At 39.1% G+C, this 17393-nt stretch overlaps 1 protein-coding gene across 21 annotated transcripts in view; it reads right to left on the bottom strand.

Annotated features, from left to right (window-relative positions):
* The window catches only part of EIF4G3 (eukaryotic translation initiation factor 4 gamma 3), a 343452-nt gene that overhangs the window by 17633 nt on the left and 308426 nt on the right, over positions 1-17393 (bottom strand). For all 21 annotated transcript variants that reach the window (XM_080801932.1, XM_080801933.1, XM_080801934.1 and 18 more), the window contains 4 exons: positions 12992-13164; positions 6051-6176; positions 4447-4528; positions 2249-2347 (listed from right to left, as the gene is read on the bottom strand). In XM_080801932.1, the coding sequence (XP_080658058.1) occupies positions 2249-2347; positions 4447-4528; positions 6051-6176; positions 12992-13164 (480 nt within the window). The remainder of the gene's footprint in view (positions 1-2248; positions 2348-4446; positions 4529-6050; positions 6177-12991; positions 13165-17393) is intronic.

Here is a 17393-nt window from a genome sequence, read left to right as displayed (position 1 = left end):
CACCCACATTCTTTTTTGTTTTTTTAAAGATTTTATTTATTTACTTGACAGAGAGAGAGATCACAAGTAGGCAGAGAGGCAGGCAGAGAAAGAGGGGGGAAGCAGGCTCCCTGCTGAGCAGAGAGCCCGACGTGGGACTCGATCCCAGGAACCTGGGATCATGACCTGAGCCGAAGGCAGCGGCTTAACCAACTGAGCCACCCAGGTGCCCTGTCACCCACATTCTTAAAGGTTAATTTAGTTGGAGAGACAATTCTAGATTAACTAACTGATACTCTCTCAGCCCTTTGAGATTATTCCACCATCTTCTGTTTTTCACTGTTGCTACTGCAAATTCTACTGTTTCTTTGTAGGTAACATACTTCTTTATAACTGTTTTAAAAATCTTTTGTCTTTGATATTATGCAGTTTCACTGAAATTTAATTATCCTCCATAGTATACATGTGCTTTCTATATAGATTCTTGTTTCATCAGCTCAGGAAAAGTCTCAGTCACAGTCTCTTCAGATACTGCCTCTTCATTTACTCTGTTCTTCCTCCTGGGATTTCCATGAGACATTTGTTGGACTTTCTCATTCTACCCCCTAAATCTCATGACATCTCTTGGAAATCTACCGTAGTTTCTTCATTTCTTTCAAATCTTCTCAGTCATTTTGACTAATCTTTTCTTATTTGCTCATTTTTGTGAATTCCTCTTTCGTATATAGCATTATGTCATATTCCAAGTGAGAATTCCGTTATTTCTAGTCTTTGGGGTCTAAATCTACCATTATTATCTGTTCATTCTCACTCATGGCTGCTTGTTTCATTACAGGTTAAATGGGCTCTAAGTATTAATCATGTATTTAGATAATGTTAATTTTTAGAAAATAATCAAGAGACCTAAGTTGAGAATGTTTTTTCCAAAAATAATTTTGGTTTGCTTCTTCTGGGAGCCAGGGTAATACTGAACTAGGACCATTTCAACTTCTTCCGAGATTTTTGGTAGCACTTATAATGGCACTGAGCAACATGCCCTTCATGTGTGCTCACTGCTAAGGGTTCAGGTTTCATCTCTGGCTTTTTTCTTCACTTACTAGGTTAGTTCCTTAGCAATTACGTTCACTTTCTACGAACCCAGCAATGCAAATAAATTATGCTTCATCTAGGCTTTTACCTTTTGGCAGGAGGGCTCTCCAGAGTATCTAGGAAGTTAACGTCCCCAGTAACCCAATGCAGTGTCTTTACCCAGCACAACATACTTACTTTAAAATAATTTTCAGATTGCTTTATTTTCATTTTACCTGAGTGATTTTTTTCTACTTATTCATCATTTTGTTAGCTGTCTTGGTTTTAATTTTCCTATACTTTAGGACTTGATTTGTAGGATAATTTTTTTTAAGATTTTATTTATTTATTTGTCGGGGGGGAGAGAGAGAGAGAGAGAAAGAGAGACAGCGAGCACACAAGCAGGGGGAGCAGCAGAGGAGAGGAAGAAGTAGGCTCCCCACTGAGAAAGGGATCCAATGTGGGACTCAATCCCAGGACTCTGGGATTATGACCCGAGCCAAAGGCAGACACTTAATTGACTGAGCCACCCAGGCATCCCTTGCAGGATCATTTTGAGAGGGAGTTGTTTCCTTTCTCTGTCACTCTTCCTCATCTAATATTTTTATGGTTGCCTCTACCTGATCCTCCACAATTCCTTAATGAGAACCAGAATATATTGATCACGGGGTCTTATACCTTGTTGTGGATTTCTGGATCAAGTTACCACGCGGACAGCCTACCTAAGGTTTCGGCTCTATGACTGTGTCTATTTCCTTGCATATATCTTTCTATGGAGTTCCTACTTGGTTTCATGCAGTAAGCCTATCCTCCAATTTTCTTCCCTGTAAGGGGCATACTGTCCTCATTACCTCATAGAAATAATTTCTGCCTGTCTCTACTGGTTTTTAGACCCAGAGCTCAGAAGACTTACAGCTTTAGCCCTATAACCCCCGCTTTATTTATCAATTTCCTTTCTGGTTCATGGAGATATGTAGCTTGTTTTCTGTGTGTGGCTACATCCTTTAAATTTTATTCTTTATCGATCAGCTAATGAGTGAATAGTGGAGTGGCCCTAAAGCATGGACTTAAAATGACATTTTGACCATGAGTCTTATTTTGGTCTACTTTACATGACTGAACTACTAATGAAATGACCTTCGTTTAGTCTATAAAACAGACCAACTACTATAAAGCAGGAAGGTATAAACCTTGTTCTTACCTGCTCCAAGAGAAAATTATGTACATCTTCTCCTTCTGGTAAAAAGTCCTTCCAGGTGAGGTCAGCCTCCCTCCATAAGGCTCCCACTTTCTTATGGCTCTAAAACAGAGATAAGTCCAATCCATTTACTTTTACATTGTGATAAGAAGGAACAGGGGGAGAAGGAGGTGGAGGAGGAGAGGAGAAGACTTGCTTAAAGTCAAGAGTATAGAATTGTAAAGACTGAAAACTCAAAACTTTGCCTTTTTTTTTTTTAAAAGATTTTATTTTTATTTATTTGACAGACAGAGATCACAAGTAGGCAGAGAGGCAGGCAGAGAGAGAGGGGGAAGCAGGCTCCCTGCTCAGCAGAGAGCCCGATGTGGGGCTCAATCCCAGGACCCTGGGATCATGATCTGAGCCGAAGGTAGAGGCTTTAACCCACTGAGCCACCCAGACAGCCCAAAAGTTTCCCTTGTTGATATGAAGTTAATGTCTCAGGACTCCTTGCTTTCACACCAAGGTATCTGAATGTATGCAAATGTAATGGTGAATGACTGTGATATAGCTATTTAAGGTTCAATAACTTATTTTATCAGATGACTAATCTGGGGAACTGTAAACTCATGTTTGGGATTTATGAATTTAAGCACCTAAAAAAGGTTCAATTCAGAGTTCATAAATTCAACAGTGTCTCTCGTCCTAGATAGTGTTATATACATCTGCTATTAAAGCCATTCATCAAGCCTCACTGGAACCCCTCCCTCTTCATAGTAGATCACAATTACGCTAACATGAGAATGACTAAGGAGGTTACTGCTCCTGAACCAGGAATGAGAAGTATTTCAAGGGCAAGAGGAACATGGTTGAGCCCAAGAAATAACAGAGAAGAGCTGCTGTCAGCTGAAAACTGATGAGAAGGTACAAGTCCACTGCCTGAATGAAGTCACAGTGATAAAGGGAAAGGTCAGCCGTTAAGCCGTGGCTACCAGCTATGAAACATGTACTGATTATTTCATAGAGTAACTTGCCCAAGGCACAGCTAGCTGATAACCCACCAAAGTCAGGATGTAAACTCAGGCTGACTGCAGAATTTATGCTCTATGAGAACTTGGTCGGGAGAAATGAGAATTTGCTTTCTGTTTCTACACATAAAAGTTAGTAAGAATTTGAGTTTTTAATAAGGACTAAAGTGAAGTAGGTTAGGAAAAGAGGAAGGAATTCTGGACCTACAAATTAGGGTTCAATAAAAACTTTAGTGCCATCCAGTAAGTAGTATTAATAACAAATAACTAGAACTAGAGTCCAGGCTCTTTAGTACACCCGTCCATGAATAACTCATACAGAGATGTAATACAAAGGGACTTCTGTGCACCCAGAGGGAGAAATGAAACAAAACAGTTTTACTGATGCCTATAATAAAACAATGAAATCTATCATCCCAATACCTTTGGCTCTGGTTTGAATAAGTCAGGATTCACTCCAGAATTTTCATGTATGAATTTTGTTTTGATGTTTCTCACCCCAGGTCTTGTTAATACCACTTTCCCAAACCTCTTAGACCTCTAATAGAGCACTGAAACACTCTTCAAAGTTTTGGTTTAGACTTGTCTGTCTCCCTTTCTAGTTTATGAATTCTTTGAAGGCTTAGTTATCTTTGTAAACTGGGAACCTGGCATAGAGCTTTGCAGAGAAATGTGCAGTATTTATTAAACTAAATTAAAACTAAATTAAATATAACTTTAAGATAGCAATTCACAATCCTGTAGAATAATTTTTTTTCTGTAGAATAATTTTTAACACCTATTACTAATCAGATTACCTATCCTGAGATCCAAAATTAATAAAATTATCATTTTAGGCATCTTACCTTGCTCTAAAAGCAAGGAGTTTTCACTGAAATCTACTAAAAAGTATAAATAATACAGCCATTATGTTTCAAGAAGATAAAATTACTGGCCACTAATACAACATATTTCGAGATTCTTTAGAATTATACCAAATCCAGTTGAGATTAGAGAATTCTTTGCCAAGTTACTACTAACAGAAGGAGAAATAGACCTCTGTAAGAAATCAGGTTGAAACACTTCTTTTTAAATAATAAAAGGCTACAGAAATACTTGCACAGTGATACCTAAGCTCTTCACGGATAACTCAGGACCAAAAATTACTGCCCTTCCTAATACGCTGTTGAGTCTGACACTCGGTTTAACACTCACCATTTGTTTGCATAGAAGGTGCAATATTTCAGAAAGCAAGACCCCAGCTCTTCCAACAGGAAGTAAAGGTTTGCTAAATTCTCTGTAAAAGACAGGAGTAGTGATTAAGTTCCTCTGAACAAACTCCCTATTCTAGAACAGTAGGCAAACAATGTATGCCAAAAGAACAGATACTACACAACCTAAATAATAATGGGCAAGAGAAAGCTCCAGGACATGCTCTAAGTAATGTTCAGCAGAAGACTTCAAGTTCACTTTATGCTTCATGGAGAAGCTGGAAAGGGACCTTAGAATTCCTGAGTTTTGCCTTTTTCTTTGATTGCCTTAGTGATAGAAGCAATGCAATGATCAGTCTCACTTAATCATCTATTTACGTAAATACCAGTTCAAGCCTAAAGGAGAGAAGAACCTTAGGTAACAGGGAGCTGCAAAGCTTAATTATGAAGTATTTTTTAAAAAGGAAGATGTTCTTTAGGACTATGGATGAAACAGAAAGGGACCATTTTTTTTCATAGTCTAAATCAGTATTTCCCACACTGTGTTCCATAGGATATGAATAATTATTCCTCAAGAAAAGGATTCTACAATTAAGTGAGGCAATGCTGAATTAAACAAAGATAAAATCTTTTTAAATTTGCATTTTTTTAAAAATAAGCTCTATGCCCAGTGTATGGCTTGAACTCATGACTGAGAGATGAAGAGTCGCATATGCTACAGACTGAGCCAGCCAGGTGCCCAAAGTTAAATAGTTTTTGTTATTTTGTTTTACTACAGAATTCTCATATTCTTTAATGTGCTGCAAGCCTCAAACAAAAGGGACACATAATATGTGGAGTTTGACCATATGAACAGTTTTTGGGGAAATACTAATGTTGTCAAAAAGAGTTTAGGAAAAATTAGTCTGTACAATATAGCAACAATTCCCAACTCCTGTCCAAATCTAGGAATGCCTAAAATGCAGTTCCTTTTATTATAACCAGAGCATGTACTATGCAAGTGTCAGTCTGACAAGCTATTATGTAGAAATAACTTCTCATGGCATTTAAATAATGACAGACATAAAAGTCAGATCAACATTAAGTTTCCAGGACCAATAACTTTCCAGTTAAGTGATTCTGGAGCCCTATCGACAAACATTGTTAACCTCAATGGACCACAGGGTTATCATATCCCCATGACTTCTCCACTGCAGATAAAGTGTAATGTAACATTTTCACAGTGAAATGTCTTTTTTTAAACTGAAGTATAGTTGTATTAGTTTCAAGTGTACAACACAGTGATTTGACAATTATATATATTATAAAATGCTCACTGTGATAAGTATAGCTACCATCTGTCACCATACAAAGTTATTGTGATATTACTGGCTATATTCCCCATGCTACAGGTTTCATCCCCATGACTTATTTACTTTGTAACTGACAGTCTGTACTTCCTAATCCCCTGAAATGCGAAGTTGTGAAGAGTCACAGGCTGCATCCAAGAGCCTCCAAAGGGACCGAGGGAACAATACTACGCTAGAGTTCGCTGCTAAAGTTTCGCATCAGTTTAGCTTGCTGTATACACACCCACAAAAACAAAAACAAAAAGCAAGTAAAACTTACATGAGAAGTTCTCTCATGGAGATTCCTCCTTCTTTTAACATGGGGGTCACCAGTTCAGCAAGGTACAACCAAATGTGGGGAATATCAATAGCCATGTCATCTGCCAATTCCAATGTTTCTGAAAAACTGAAAAGAGTAAGAGAAAAAGTCACACAAATGTAATTCAAAAGTTAAGATTAAATAAAGAGACCAAAAATCAGTCAGTCAACAAATACCTATTAAAGCATCTATTATGTTAGATACCATGCTAGGCATAAAGTAACTGATAAATAGTAAGTTCTTATTCTCAAGAGCTTACATTAGTGGAGGAGAAAGAACAGCACAAACAAAAGCACACCTGCAGAAAGGACTAATATCTGAAGAACATGAACTATGGTACTAGGATGTCCCAATCTAGACGGGGACAGAAGATAACTCCGTATAAAGGTGACACGCGGAAGATTTTAGGATGAAAACAAGGCAGCCATGTTATGTTCTGGGGGAAGAGATATTCAGTCTAATCCTACACTATCTACAGTTCAGTATGGTATTCCCTGTGTCAGTCAGATGCCCCAAGTAAAAATTTTGGCGTAATGTAGACTAGACCTAAAGAGAAGAAAGGACAAAAATCCTTGTCCTTGAGGAGCATACAATGAGGGCAACAAAGTGACTGGATATAAAAGAGTCTGATAACATTACTAATAATATTATCATTATGACATATTAAAAACTGTTGTACCTTTAAATAAAAGCTAATGGTTTCAGGATAAATGGGATTTAAATATAAAAACTTGGAAAGTCAAATAAATACAAAATATCAGTACAGATCTATTTAGGGTGAAAAATCACAGCTATTCATTTTTTAATATAAAAACATTTAATTCAAGACTTTGTGAATTAGTCCCATACACAGCATATTAAAAAGGACAAAAACAAAAGTAAATTTAAATAAAGGAGACATACATATAGTTACAAGGACAATTGTAGGTAATTGTAAGGAAAGGGATGAGTAAGTGCTGGGGTATGGGCAGGTATATTTGTCTTCACAGCTTTCCATATCTCTGCATACAGAAAATGTGTGCTTTTTTTCACTGTAGTTCAATTCTTAGCTAGAGCACAGCACTCTGTGTACCTACCATAAGGGTCTACACGTCATTAAAAATTCTCACTTAAAAAGAGATACCACTACAAGGCAGGGTTACCTTTCTGAAGGTGCCATTTCAAAACAGTTTGTAGCTCTGCGACATTATTTAACTCTGGGCTTCATGAATCCTTAACACCAACTTTCTGGCCTCACAGCTCATAGTGATTCGACATCTACTTGCTGTACAACATATAACTTAACTATTCTCTTATTATGTGCACACTTTAAGCTCAGTTAATGTGCCACTGATGGCACATTATCTGGCTGGACTCCACGATTTCTGGGCTAATCATCCTATAATGTCAATTCATGTTCTATGGCTTAGTGGCATAGATTAAGCTATTTAATGAGCCCATGAGACAACTGTAGCTTCTGGGTCTCTCAGCAGTAGATCTGTGATTTTCACTTCACTTTACAACTAGAAGACGTCTACCCATACTCTTGCCTTTGTTTTCTATTCCTTGATGAGTCAGTACATCATGAGACGGTCTCCAGAACACAATCACTGGTCAAATCCATACTGCTGATAAAAAACATATTTGGCTGAACACAGGGTTTCTATAGAACAAGCTTGTAAGAGGCTTCTTTTCAGACTTACAGGTCCTAAATCATCTTGTACATTTTTTAAAGAAAAACACGTGGTGGGGTGCCAGGGTGGTTCAGTGGGTTAAGCCTCTGCCTTCAGCTTGGGTCATGATCTCAGGGTCCTGGGATTGAGCCTTGTGACTTCGGGATCTCTGCTCAGTGGGGAGCCTGCTTCACCCATACCCTGCCTGTCTCTCTGCCTACTTGTGATCTCTATCAAATAAATAATTAAAATCTTAAAAAAGAAAAAAAATAAAAACACATGGTGTACAAAAGTCCCTAGGTAATTATCTTTATGTCTTTGGCATATTACATAGCCTTTAACAATGCCTTGTATAATACACATTTTCTGCTGGCTGAATGAATGAGACAGAGCTACACCATAATCTTGCTTCTTGGTACATAGTGACCATTACATCCAATGGACTAAACTTTGGGGAAGTCCAGAGGTGGGACTTTAAGCATCCCTCCCTCATCTCAATTATAGAGGCTCTACTTTTACTCACTTTATGAGACTGAGTTCCTATCTAAAATTTAATTAAAGGGGTACATGTGGTTAAAAGTAAAAAAAAACAAACTTTTTTTTAGTTCACTGAAGTTCAGAAATCTGAAAAGGCAATCTTTTTTTTTTTTTTTTAAAGATTTTATTTATTTATTTGACACAGGGAGAGAGATCACAAGTAGCCAGAGAGGCAGGCAGAGAGAGAGGAGGAAGCAGGCTCCCCGCTGAGCAGAGAGCCCGATGCAGGGCTCGATCCCAGGACCCCAGGATCATGACCTGAGTCGAAGGCAGAGGCTTAACCCACTGAGCCACCCAGGTGCCCCATGAAAAGGCAATCTTTCATAATTGGAAATGGTATTATCAGCAGCATCTCCCACAACTTCCACTGTGATAATTAAAAAATATATATCTTGATATATAGATAAACAAGAGAGACAGTGAGGACATCTAAAAATCAAACAGGTTAAGCATTATTATGACTGGTCATAACAGAATCTAACTACAGGTAAAAGGAAGAAATAAATGAAGATGAAAGCTTCTTACACTTCAGTATCATATTCAAAGGATCACTACAAAGATGTTTTAATTTTTTAAGATTTTATTCATTTATTTGACAGACAGAGATCACAAGTAGGCAGAGAGGCAGGCAGAGAGAGAGGAGAAAGTAGGTTCCCCGCTGAGCAGAGAGCCCGATATGGGGCTCAATCCCAGGACCCTGGGATCATGACCTGAGCCAAAGGCAGAGGCTTTAACACACTGAGCCACCCAGGCACCCCCAAAGAAGAGTTTTTAAGCTAGCCCTTACCTGTGTAAGCAAATGTGGTCTCTACTGTCAACCAGCACCTCTGCAATTTTTTAAAAAATTTGCATTTCTGCAATTCTGCATCTGAAACTTAAGTCTGCATGTCTGTGTAAGCTTTGAATAGTGGGGTAGAATTGCCTTAAGTGGCAGGAAAAGTTGCCCAAAGTAGTCGAAGAGATAAGAATTTTCTCTCCAACAAATATCTCCCAAAGTGAAACACTAATATATCAAACTTCCTAAAGGTACATATTGTGTGTCTATTGACAACTCCAATTTTTACCATCCTGGTTTTCATTTGTTTATTAAATTTCCAAATAGATTCCAATTCCATGGCTAATAGTGAACTGTACACAACTATTTTTACTAGATAGCTTTAAGAATGAAGTCTTCCAAAGCCATGTTATAGAATGAATGTATCAACACTGTTTGCAATACATCTACCTATACAATAACATATCTACCAACTAACCTATCTAATTGGCATCATGAAGTATTTAGATTTAAGTCCTGAGAATTTCAAGATGGCTTGATGTCACCTTTGTGGGAATATTTTTTTTAAAGATTTTATTTATTTATTTGACAGAGAGAGAGAGAGGAGCATAGTAGAAGGAGCAGCAGAGAAAGAGGGAAGCAGGCTTTCCACCAAGTGGGGAGCCTGATGTGGGGCCTGATCCCAGGATCCTGGGATCATGACCTGAACCAAAGGTAGGCTCTTAACTGACTTGAGCCACCCAGGTGCCCCTATGCTTTTGTTTTGTTTTGTTTTGTTTAGGCTTTATTTATTTATTTGAGAGAGAGAGAGCTCACACGAGTCAGCTAGAGCACAAGCAGGGGGAGGGGCAGAGGGAGAGAGGCAGAGAGAATCTCAAGCAGACTCCTCAATGAGTGTGGAGACTGATACAGGGCTCCATCTCACAACCCATCAGATCATGACCTGAGCAGAAACCAAGAGTCAGACATTTAACTGACTGAGCCACCCAGGAGCCCCACGGGGATTATGTTTTACACTCAGCAACAATTATGCTTTGCACTGATAAACTATCTAGTAAACAATATGACACAGACAGCCTATTTGAAACTTCTATCTAGTATCAGAATTTAGTAGCAGTGCATACTTTGAAGAATTCTGTAGAAGAAATGGCAGACTAATAGCTGGCTAATCAGGGCCCAGTAAACAGGGAGGCCTTCTACCTTCCATCACCTCTGGCTTGGGGAGCTGGGCAGAAACAGCTTTAACAACTGCTCAGAAGGGGTGCCTTGGTGACTCAGTCACTTAAGGATCTGAGTTCAGCTCAGGTCATGATCCACGTCAGGCTCCTTGCTCAGCGGAAAGTCTGCTTCTTCTTCTCTCTCTGCCCCTCACCCCACTCAAGTCTGCTTCTCCCTCTGCTCCTTACCTGTTTGTGCTCTCCCTCAAATAAAGAAAATCTTTAAAACAAAAACAAAAATATTAACTGCTTAGAAATTGGCATCTACGGGGTAGCAGCATCCTAGGAAGTTGACCTTAGATGTTTGCCCACAATGCTATGTAAAGACAGAGGTCTTTGGATACTGGGACTAAAGAGACAAAAGTCTCAGGGTATTTCTGTGGCTCAAATGAAATGGCCTCTCTGGGCTATGTGGGGGCTTGGGGGGTAGGAAGAGAATAAATGAAACAAGATGGGATTGGGAGGGAGACAAACTGTAAGAGACTCAATCTCATAAAACAAACTGAGGGTTGCCGTGGGGGAGGGGGGTAGGGAGAGGGTGGTGAGGTTATGGACATTAGGGAAGATATGTGCTAAGGTGAGTGCTGTGAAGTGTGTAAACCTGGCGATTCACAGACCTGTACCCCTGGGGCTAATACTACATTATATGTGAATAAAAAAAAGAAAAGAAAAGAAATGGCCTCTTTGGACAGTATGAACAATTTATAATTTGGGCTTTAGAAGTAAATGAAAAACTCTGATCTATTTGCAAGAAAGCTCTTGGTGGAAAATGACAAGTGGCTATCACTTTGTGTTCATCTTAGAAAAAAACTGCTGGGCCTCTCGATTTAGGAAGGAACAGGGGTCTTCATAGGGGTTTTAGCCTAAGGATGGCATGGTTAGGTCTAAAAAAGTATTAAAAGTGAGGTCTAGAGTCACTGCATTATCTCTAGCTGGGGAAGGAAGTAGGGATAGAGGAAGATGAAGTAGCTACTGAGACACAGAAGTGTTCATCTCATTTTCAGTATAAATAAAAGGTGGTGGTTGTATTGCCAGGAGTAGCAATAGCATCACCACCCATGAAAGTGTAGACACAATGTCTCAGTATGACACTTTTTCGTCAAAGAATCCCCCAAAGGAAAATACCAACATCTGAGGTAGCCAAGAAATCAAGCTAGCATCTCACAAGTTCAATGAAGTGATAAAGCTAGACCCTACTTCCTAGGGTCTTTCTAGATACAAATAAACTATAGAGTATACTTTGAAGAAAGAGAGAAAGGGTAAATAGTAATCCAGCATTCTCATTTGTAAAATTATCCGGTGAATACATCATAACAGATGAGAAAGAAGCAAATATTTACAAATTAATATAATTGTGACCTCAACTGTAGTTTGCAAGGCTTGAAACTATAATTTAGAGTTGGCTAGGCTCAGAAAATTTGTGAGGGCTCGGATACCCTCATTTGCTCTATTTACACAGGCTGATTATTGAAGTGAACTGATTTCTCTTTCTGAAACTGGGAAACCATCTAGGTCTTAAAGGCCAAGAATCATAGTAACTTTAGCCACAGTTTCTAAGAAGGCCTTAATCTAGTCATTTATTGAATTCATCAAAAACTACCTTATTGCTAAAAGACAAGTTATTAATTATCCTAAGGGCAAGTATGTATTTTCTAGGACCTTGAAGACACTGTCATAGTTCCTCACAAAATGAAAGGAGTAATTTATTCATAAATACAATCAACTCTGGCATTTAATGGTTACCTTATTCGAAAGGGTTGACCATATCTGCAAGACATACAGTGGCATTTCATCACAGGTGCATTTAATTTACAAGAATGTACTAAGAGCTTGGCCAAAATGGTTTACAAAGAGAAAAATAAGTAGTGCAGAATTCTTACTGCCATTCTACCCAATAAACATTTACGCTGAAAATGAAATATGAATCTGATGCTCAGCCTTCAGGAGGTCGTAGTTCCTAACTGATTAGAGAGTGGGCACCTGGCAGTGCTGGATGTGTTTCTATGTTTACATTTGCACAACACGGCTCCTAAAATGAAATTTTTTACTCTATGCAATTTTTACCTTAAACATTGATTTCAGAACCTAAGCCTGGGTAAGATTCTGGGTTATACCACAAAGAATCCATGCACATATGATGATCACAAACATATAAGAACCTGATCTGATGAGTACACAACACTACTGATAACTAGACTTCATCAAAAGAGCCATCAACAAGACTCATAATGAAACCAATCTGAAACAGACTAAATCATTAACAGTTTGGAGTTAACCTCCTTCTAGGGGGATAAAGTGGGTAGACAAGCATTCATTGACAAAATAACCACAGTTTATTGAAAGTTTTAGGTTTAAGTTGATTTTCCAGAATTTTCCTCACACAAGAAAAGCTTTCTCCTTAAAGAATATGCACAGTTACCATTTAAGTGGGCTGGTGAGGGCCTGAGTTTCCCTAAGATTAAGGGGTCTCTGGTACCTTACTTATACCATAATACAGATCTAACAGTAAAATTTAGGAAACCAGGAGATAACCTTTATGCCCTAGCACAATCTACCACATGCCATCATATCCACTAACATACTATCAACATATTATACATCAACACATTATACTGGACATAATTTTACTCTATGAAAATAAATGGTTAAAAATGTACTTTAAAAATTAACCACTGCTCAAGAGCCTAGAAAATGAATGTCACTCTAGAGGACGATACTGACCCTTTGAAAATGTCCTGTTTGCTGAGTTTTTCTGACTGTACCAGCTGATAGAGTAATTGGCCCATGTGATCCCTGGTGATCTGGCTCCTTTCCAGGGTGGACTCCACTCCCATTCTCACAAACACATGTAGCAGGCCCTGGGCATTCAGCTCTTCCACACATTGCATGGCTTCCTGTTCAAACAGCAAATAAGAGCTTACTCTGAAACCTGGATCCCATTACCAGAGTGTTAAAAATAAGTTTAAAATCTTACACTTACGACAAAGTCAGCAGAAACCTCCACAAACAAGACAGTCTTCAGATATTTTTTTAAACATTAATATAGCTCAGTAAATTGCAGGCTAACATGGGCAATATTAACCATATTTAAAAACAACAGAATAGAGGATCTTTACAAGGGTAATGTATTTAGGTTAACAATTTTACTAAAGATCACTCAAAGAACCAGAGTCAAAAATATATTTTTCTACAGAATGTTTACCTGTGTTATGATCATTTAAAAAACTAAAAATGGCATATTATGAAACATTCAATATCATGAGTCAAATGACTCAATGTGGCAACTGAGATAATTTTGTTTGTTAATATTTGCAAAATCTTAAGTGAAGAAGGTCTTCCTTTATAGGAAAGTTAATATGGTTAGCTTAAGTACTAAAACCTTTTAGGAAGTTCTTGGGGGTGTGGGCTTGTGAAATGGTCCTTAGCATAGGGGGATCTGGCGAGGTCCGTGTCTCTGAAGCCAGGCAGCCAGGGCTGCTGAATCACCAATATAGCAGTGTACCTCCCTGCCCTGATCTACTTAACTTTGTCTGAATCCAAAATTCTTTGGTTGAACCTCTGAAGAGAGTAGCTCTTCTGAGGGGAAGATGCATGTGAGAAGGGCAGCCTCCTGACTGAGGAAGGCAGGAAGGCACATCTAAGTTTCTCACTGCTGCTTTATTTCCCCTCTGTTATTTTATCTCATACCTCCCCCACATCCACTTTTTATCTAAAAAACTTTCAAACTACAGGGAAATTGAATAGTACAATGTACACATATATAGCTTAATTCAATTGTGATTCATAAATTGTTAGCTCTCTTTACATATATGTAAGAATTTTAATATCCATATAATGTCAATAAAAATATTATCTGAGGGACGCCTAGATGGCTCAGTGGGTTAAGCGGCTGCTTTCGGCTCAGGTCATGATCCCAGGGTCCTGGGATCGAGTCCCGCATCTGGCTCCATGCTTTGTGAGGAGCCTGCTTCTCCCTCTCTCTCTGCCTGCCTCTCTGCCTGGTTGTGATCTCTCTCTCTGTCAAATAAATAAATAAAATCTTAAAAAAAAATGCTATCTGGTGGGGGGCCTGGGTGGCTTAGTCAGTTAAGCATCTGACTTGTGATTTCGGCTCAGTCAGGATCTCAGGGTGGTGAGATGGAGCCCTGCACTCGGCTCCATGCTCAGCAGGATGTCTGCCTGAGATTCTCTCCCTCTGCCCCTCCCCCAACTCAGGCTTATTTGCTCTAAAATAAATAAATAAATCTTTAAAAAAATGATATATGGGGTGCCTGCATGGCCCAGTTGGTTGGGTGACTGCCTTTGGCTCAGGTCATGATCTGGGAGTCCTGGGATCAAGTCCCCCATCAGGCTCCCAGTTCTGCGGGGAGTCTGCTTCTCCTCTAACCATCTCCCCTCTCATGCTCTCCCTCACTCTCTCTCTCAAATAAATAAATAAAATCTTTTAAAAAAATGCTATCTGATATATAGTGTATATTCAAAATTCCCACAACTGTCCCCAAATGTCCAACATAGCTATTTGTTGTTGTTCTGGATACAACTGAAACCCTGACATCACATGTCAGGATGCATGATGTTTCTTTGGACTCCTTTAATAATAATTTTATTTTTATTTTTATTTTTTTTTAAAGACTTTTTTTGTTTTAAAGATTTTATTTATTTGACAGACAGAGACCACAAGTAGGCAGAGAGGTAGGCAGAGAGAGAGGAAGGGAAGCAGGCTCCCTGCTGAGCAGAGAGCCTGACGCGGGGCTCGATCCCAGGACTCTGGGATCATGACCTGAGCAGAAGGCAGCGGCTTAACCCACTGAGCCACCCAGGCATCCCAATAATTTTATTTTTAAGTCATCTCTATACCCAACGTGGGGCTCAAACTTACAAACCCAAGATCAAGGGTCACATGCTCTACTGACTGAGCCAGCTAGGCGCCCCAATATCATGATACTTTTAATGTCTCAGCTATTCATAATCTTGTCCTTTCCCTGATTTTCTCATGATTTGAATCTTATCATTCAGTACTCAGTACTCAGTACTCAGCTGAACTGACACCTCTTATGGTCTCTGTGACTAATCATGGGCTATTGTGTCACCTAGTTTTACTTCTGCACTGAAACATTACTTTTCTTTTTGTATTTTTGTTTATTTATTAGCTATCTTTAGGGCTGCTCTGTACCTCTCATTAGATGGTAAGCTCCACAACTGACCCACAGAAGCAGACTATGTTGTTCACTATATACACTACAGAATATCCAGGCAGTCTTCCCCAAAATGTGGCTGGCACATTTTAGATACTCAATAACTATATATCACAAAGGCTAAAGACACAGGGTGTAGAATCAAAGAAATGTAGGTCTGAATCCTGGCTTTGCTACTTCCTACTAGGTGAATTTAGGAGTGTAACAATCTTTCAGTCTTAACTTCTCCTCACAGAGTTACTGTGAGGAATGCACATAAGAAAAGGACTGGACACACTGCCAAACACAAACAAAGGTTCAATAAATATTAGTTTGTTTTTTTTTTTTAAAGATTTGTTTATTTATTTATCTGAGAGAGAGACAGAATATGAGCTGGGGAAGGGGCAAAGGGAAGGGTAGCAAGAATCCTCAAGCAGACTCCCAGCTGAGCAGGAAGCCTGATTCGGGGATCAATCTCAGGACCCTGAGATCATGACCTGAGCCAAAATTAAGAGTTGGCTGCTTAACCAACTGAGTCACCCAGGCACCCCAATTTTTAAATAATAATAGCAGCTACTAAGATGCTAGAAAAATCTCTTCCTTAAGATGTGCTCTGTAAGCCTTTAACACAACATACTGATATGCTAAAGGTAATAAGATATGCTCTGAAATTAGAAGCCTAATTTAATTATTTTTAAAAAATATTTTATTTTCAAGTAATCTTTACACCTAATGTGGGAGTCAAACCTACAACCCTGAGATCAAGAGTTGCATGTTCTCCCAACTAAGCCAGCCAGGTGCCCCATTTTTATTTTCTTAAGTAATCTCTATTCTCAATGTGGGGCTCAAACTCATGACAACCGAGATAATGAGTCACATGCTCTACAGACTGAGCCAGCCAGGAGCCCCTAGAAAACTAATTTTAAATCCAGAGTCAGCCACTTAGCAGCAGCATGACTCTGAGAGAGTTATTTTACATCTTTGCTTCTCAGTTTCCTTATCTATAAGATAGCTATTATAATAATATTAACATGAGGAGGGTGATCCTCCTAAGGACTAAATGAACTAATACATATAAAATATGTAAAACAGCACACCTAGCACATAGTAAGCCCTCACTATGGCTAATAATATTACTTGGTTCTTTTTTTTTTTGTTTTTATTACTTGGTTCTTATCATCACTCACAGCAGAGCTGTTTTACACACTGTACAATGAAATTCCTGAGTCCTTGGGTGCCTGGGTGGCTCAACGGGTTAAGCATCTGCCTTTGGCTCAGGTCATGATCTCAGGGTTCTGGAATTGAGTCCCACATGGGGCTCCCAGCTCAGCGGGGAGTCTACTTCTGCCTCTCCCCCTCCTTGTGATCTGTCTCTATCTCTCAAATGAAAAAAAAAAAAGCATCTGCCTTCAGTGAGGGTTGTAATCCCAGGATCCTAGATTGAGACCCACATTGGGCTCTCTGCTCAGTGGGAAACCTGCTTCTCTCTCTCCCTCTGCCTGCTGCTCTCCCTGCTTGTGCTCTCTTTCTCTCCCCCTCTCTGTCAAACAAATAAAATCTTTAAAAAAAAAAAAAAAGAAAGAAAGAGAAAAGAAATTCCTGAGGCCTAATTAACTCTGTTTCTTCCATCCTGCAGGCCAGGCCTAGGGCTAATGATTTTTCAGAGAGCTCTTCTTTCACACTTAGGTGTTACCAAGGTCTTCCCCACACCTCCCCTCATGTCTTCAGTTCATCATAGGGTCATACTTTTCTCCTTTCCGTGTATTTGTTGCTCACTGACGGGGCATACCTTCCCAAACTACCTGGCTCATCATCAAAATTTCTTAGTACTTCTTCTCCATTTTGAACAACTTCAGAGGATTGAGGGTTTTAGAAAGTTAGGCTATGGTTAACCAAGGTGACTGTTAAGTAGAGGAAGCAGGTAATGACTACACTGTCAAGAGAACAAG

The sequence above is a fragment of the Martes martes genome (assembly GCF_963455335.1).
Source record: "Martes martes genome assembly, chromosome: 4".
Lineage (NCBI taxonomy): Eukaryota > Metazoa > Chordata > Mammalia > Carnivora > Mustelidae > Martes > Martes martes.
The sequence above is the reverse complement of the archived record's forward strand: the minus strand, read 5'-3'. Positions and strand labels throughout refer to the sequence as shown.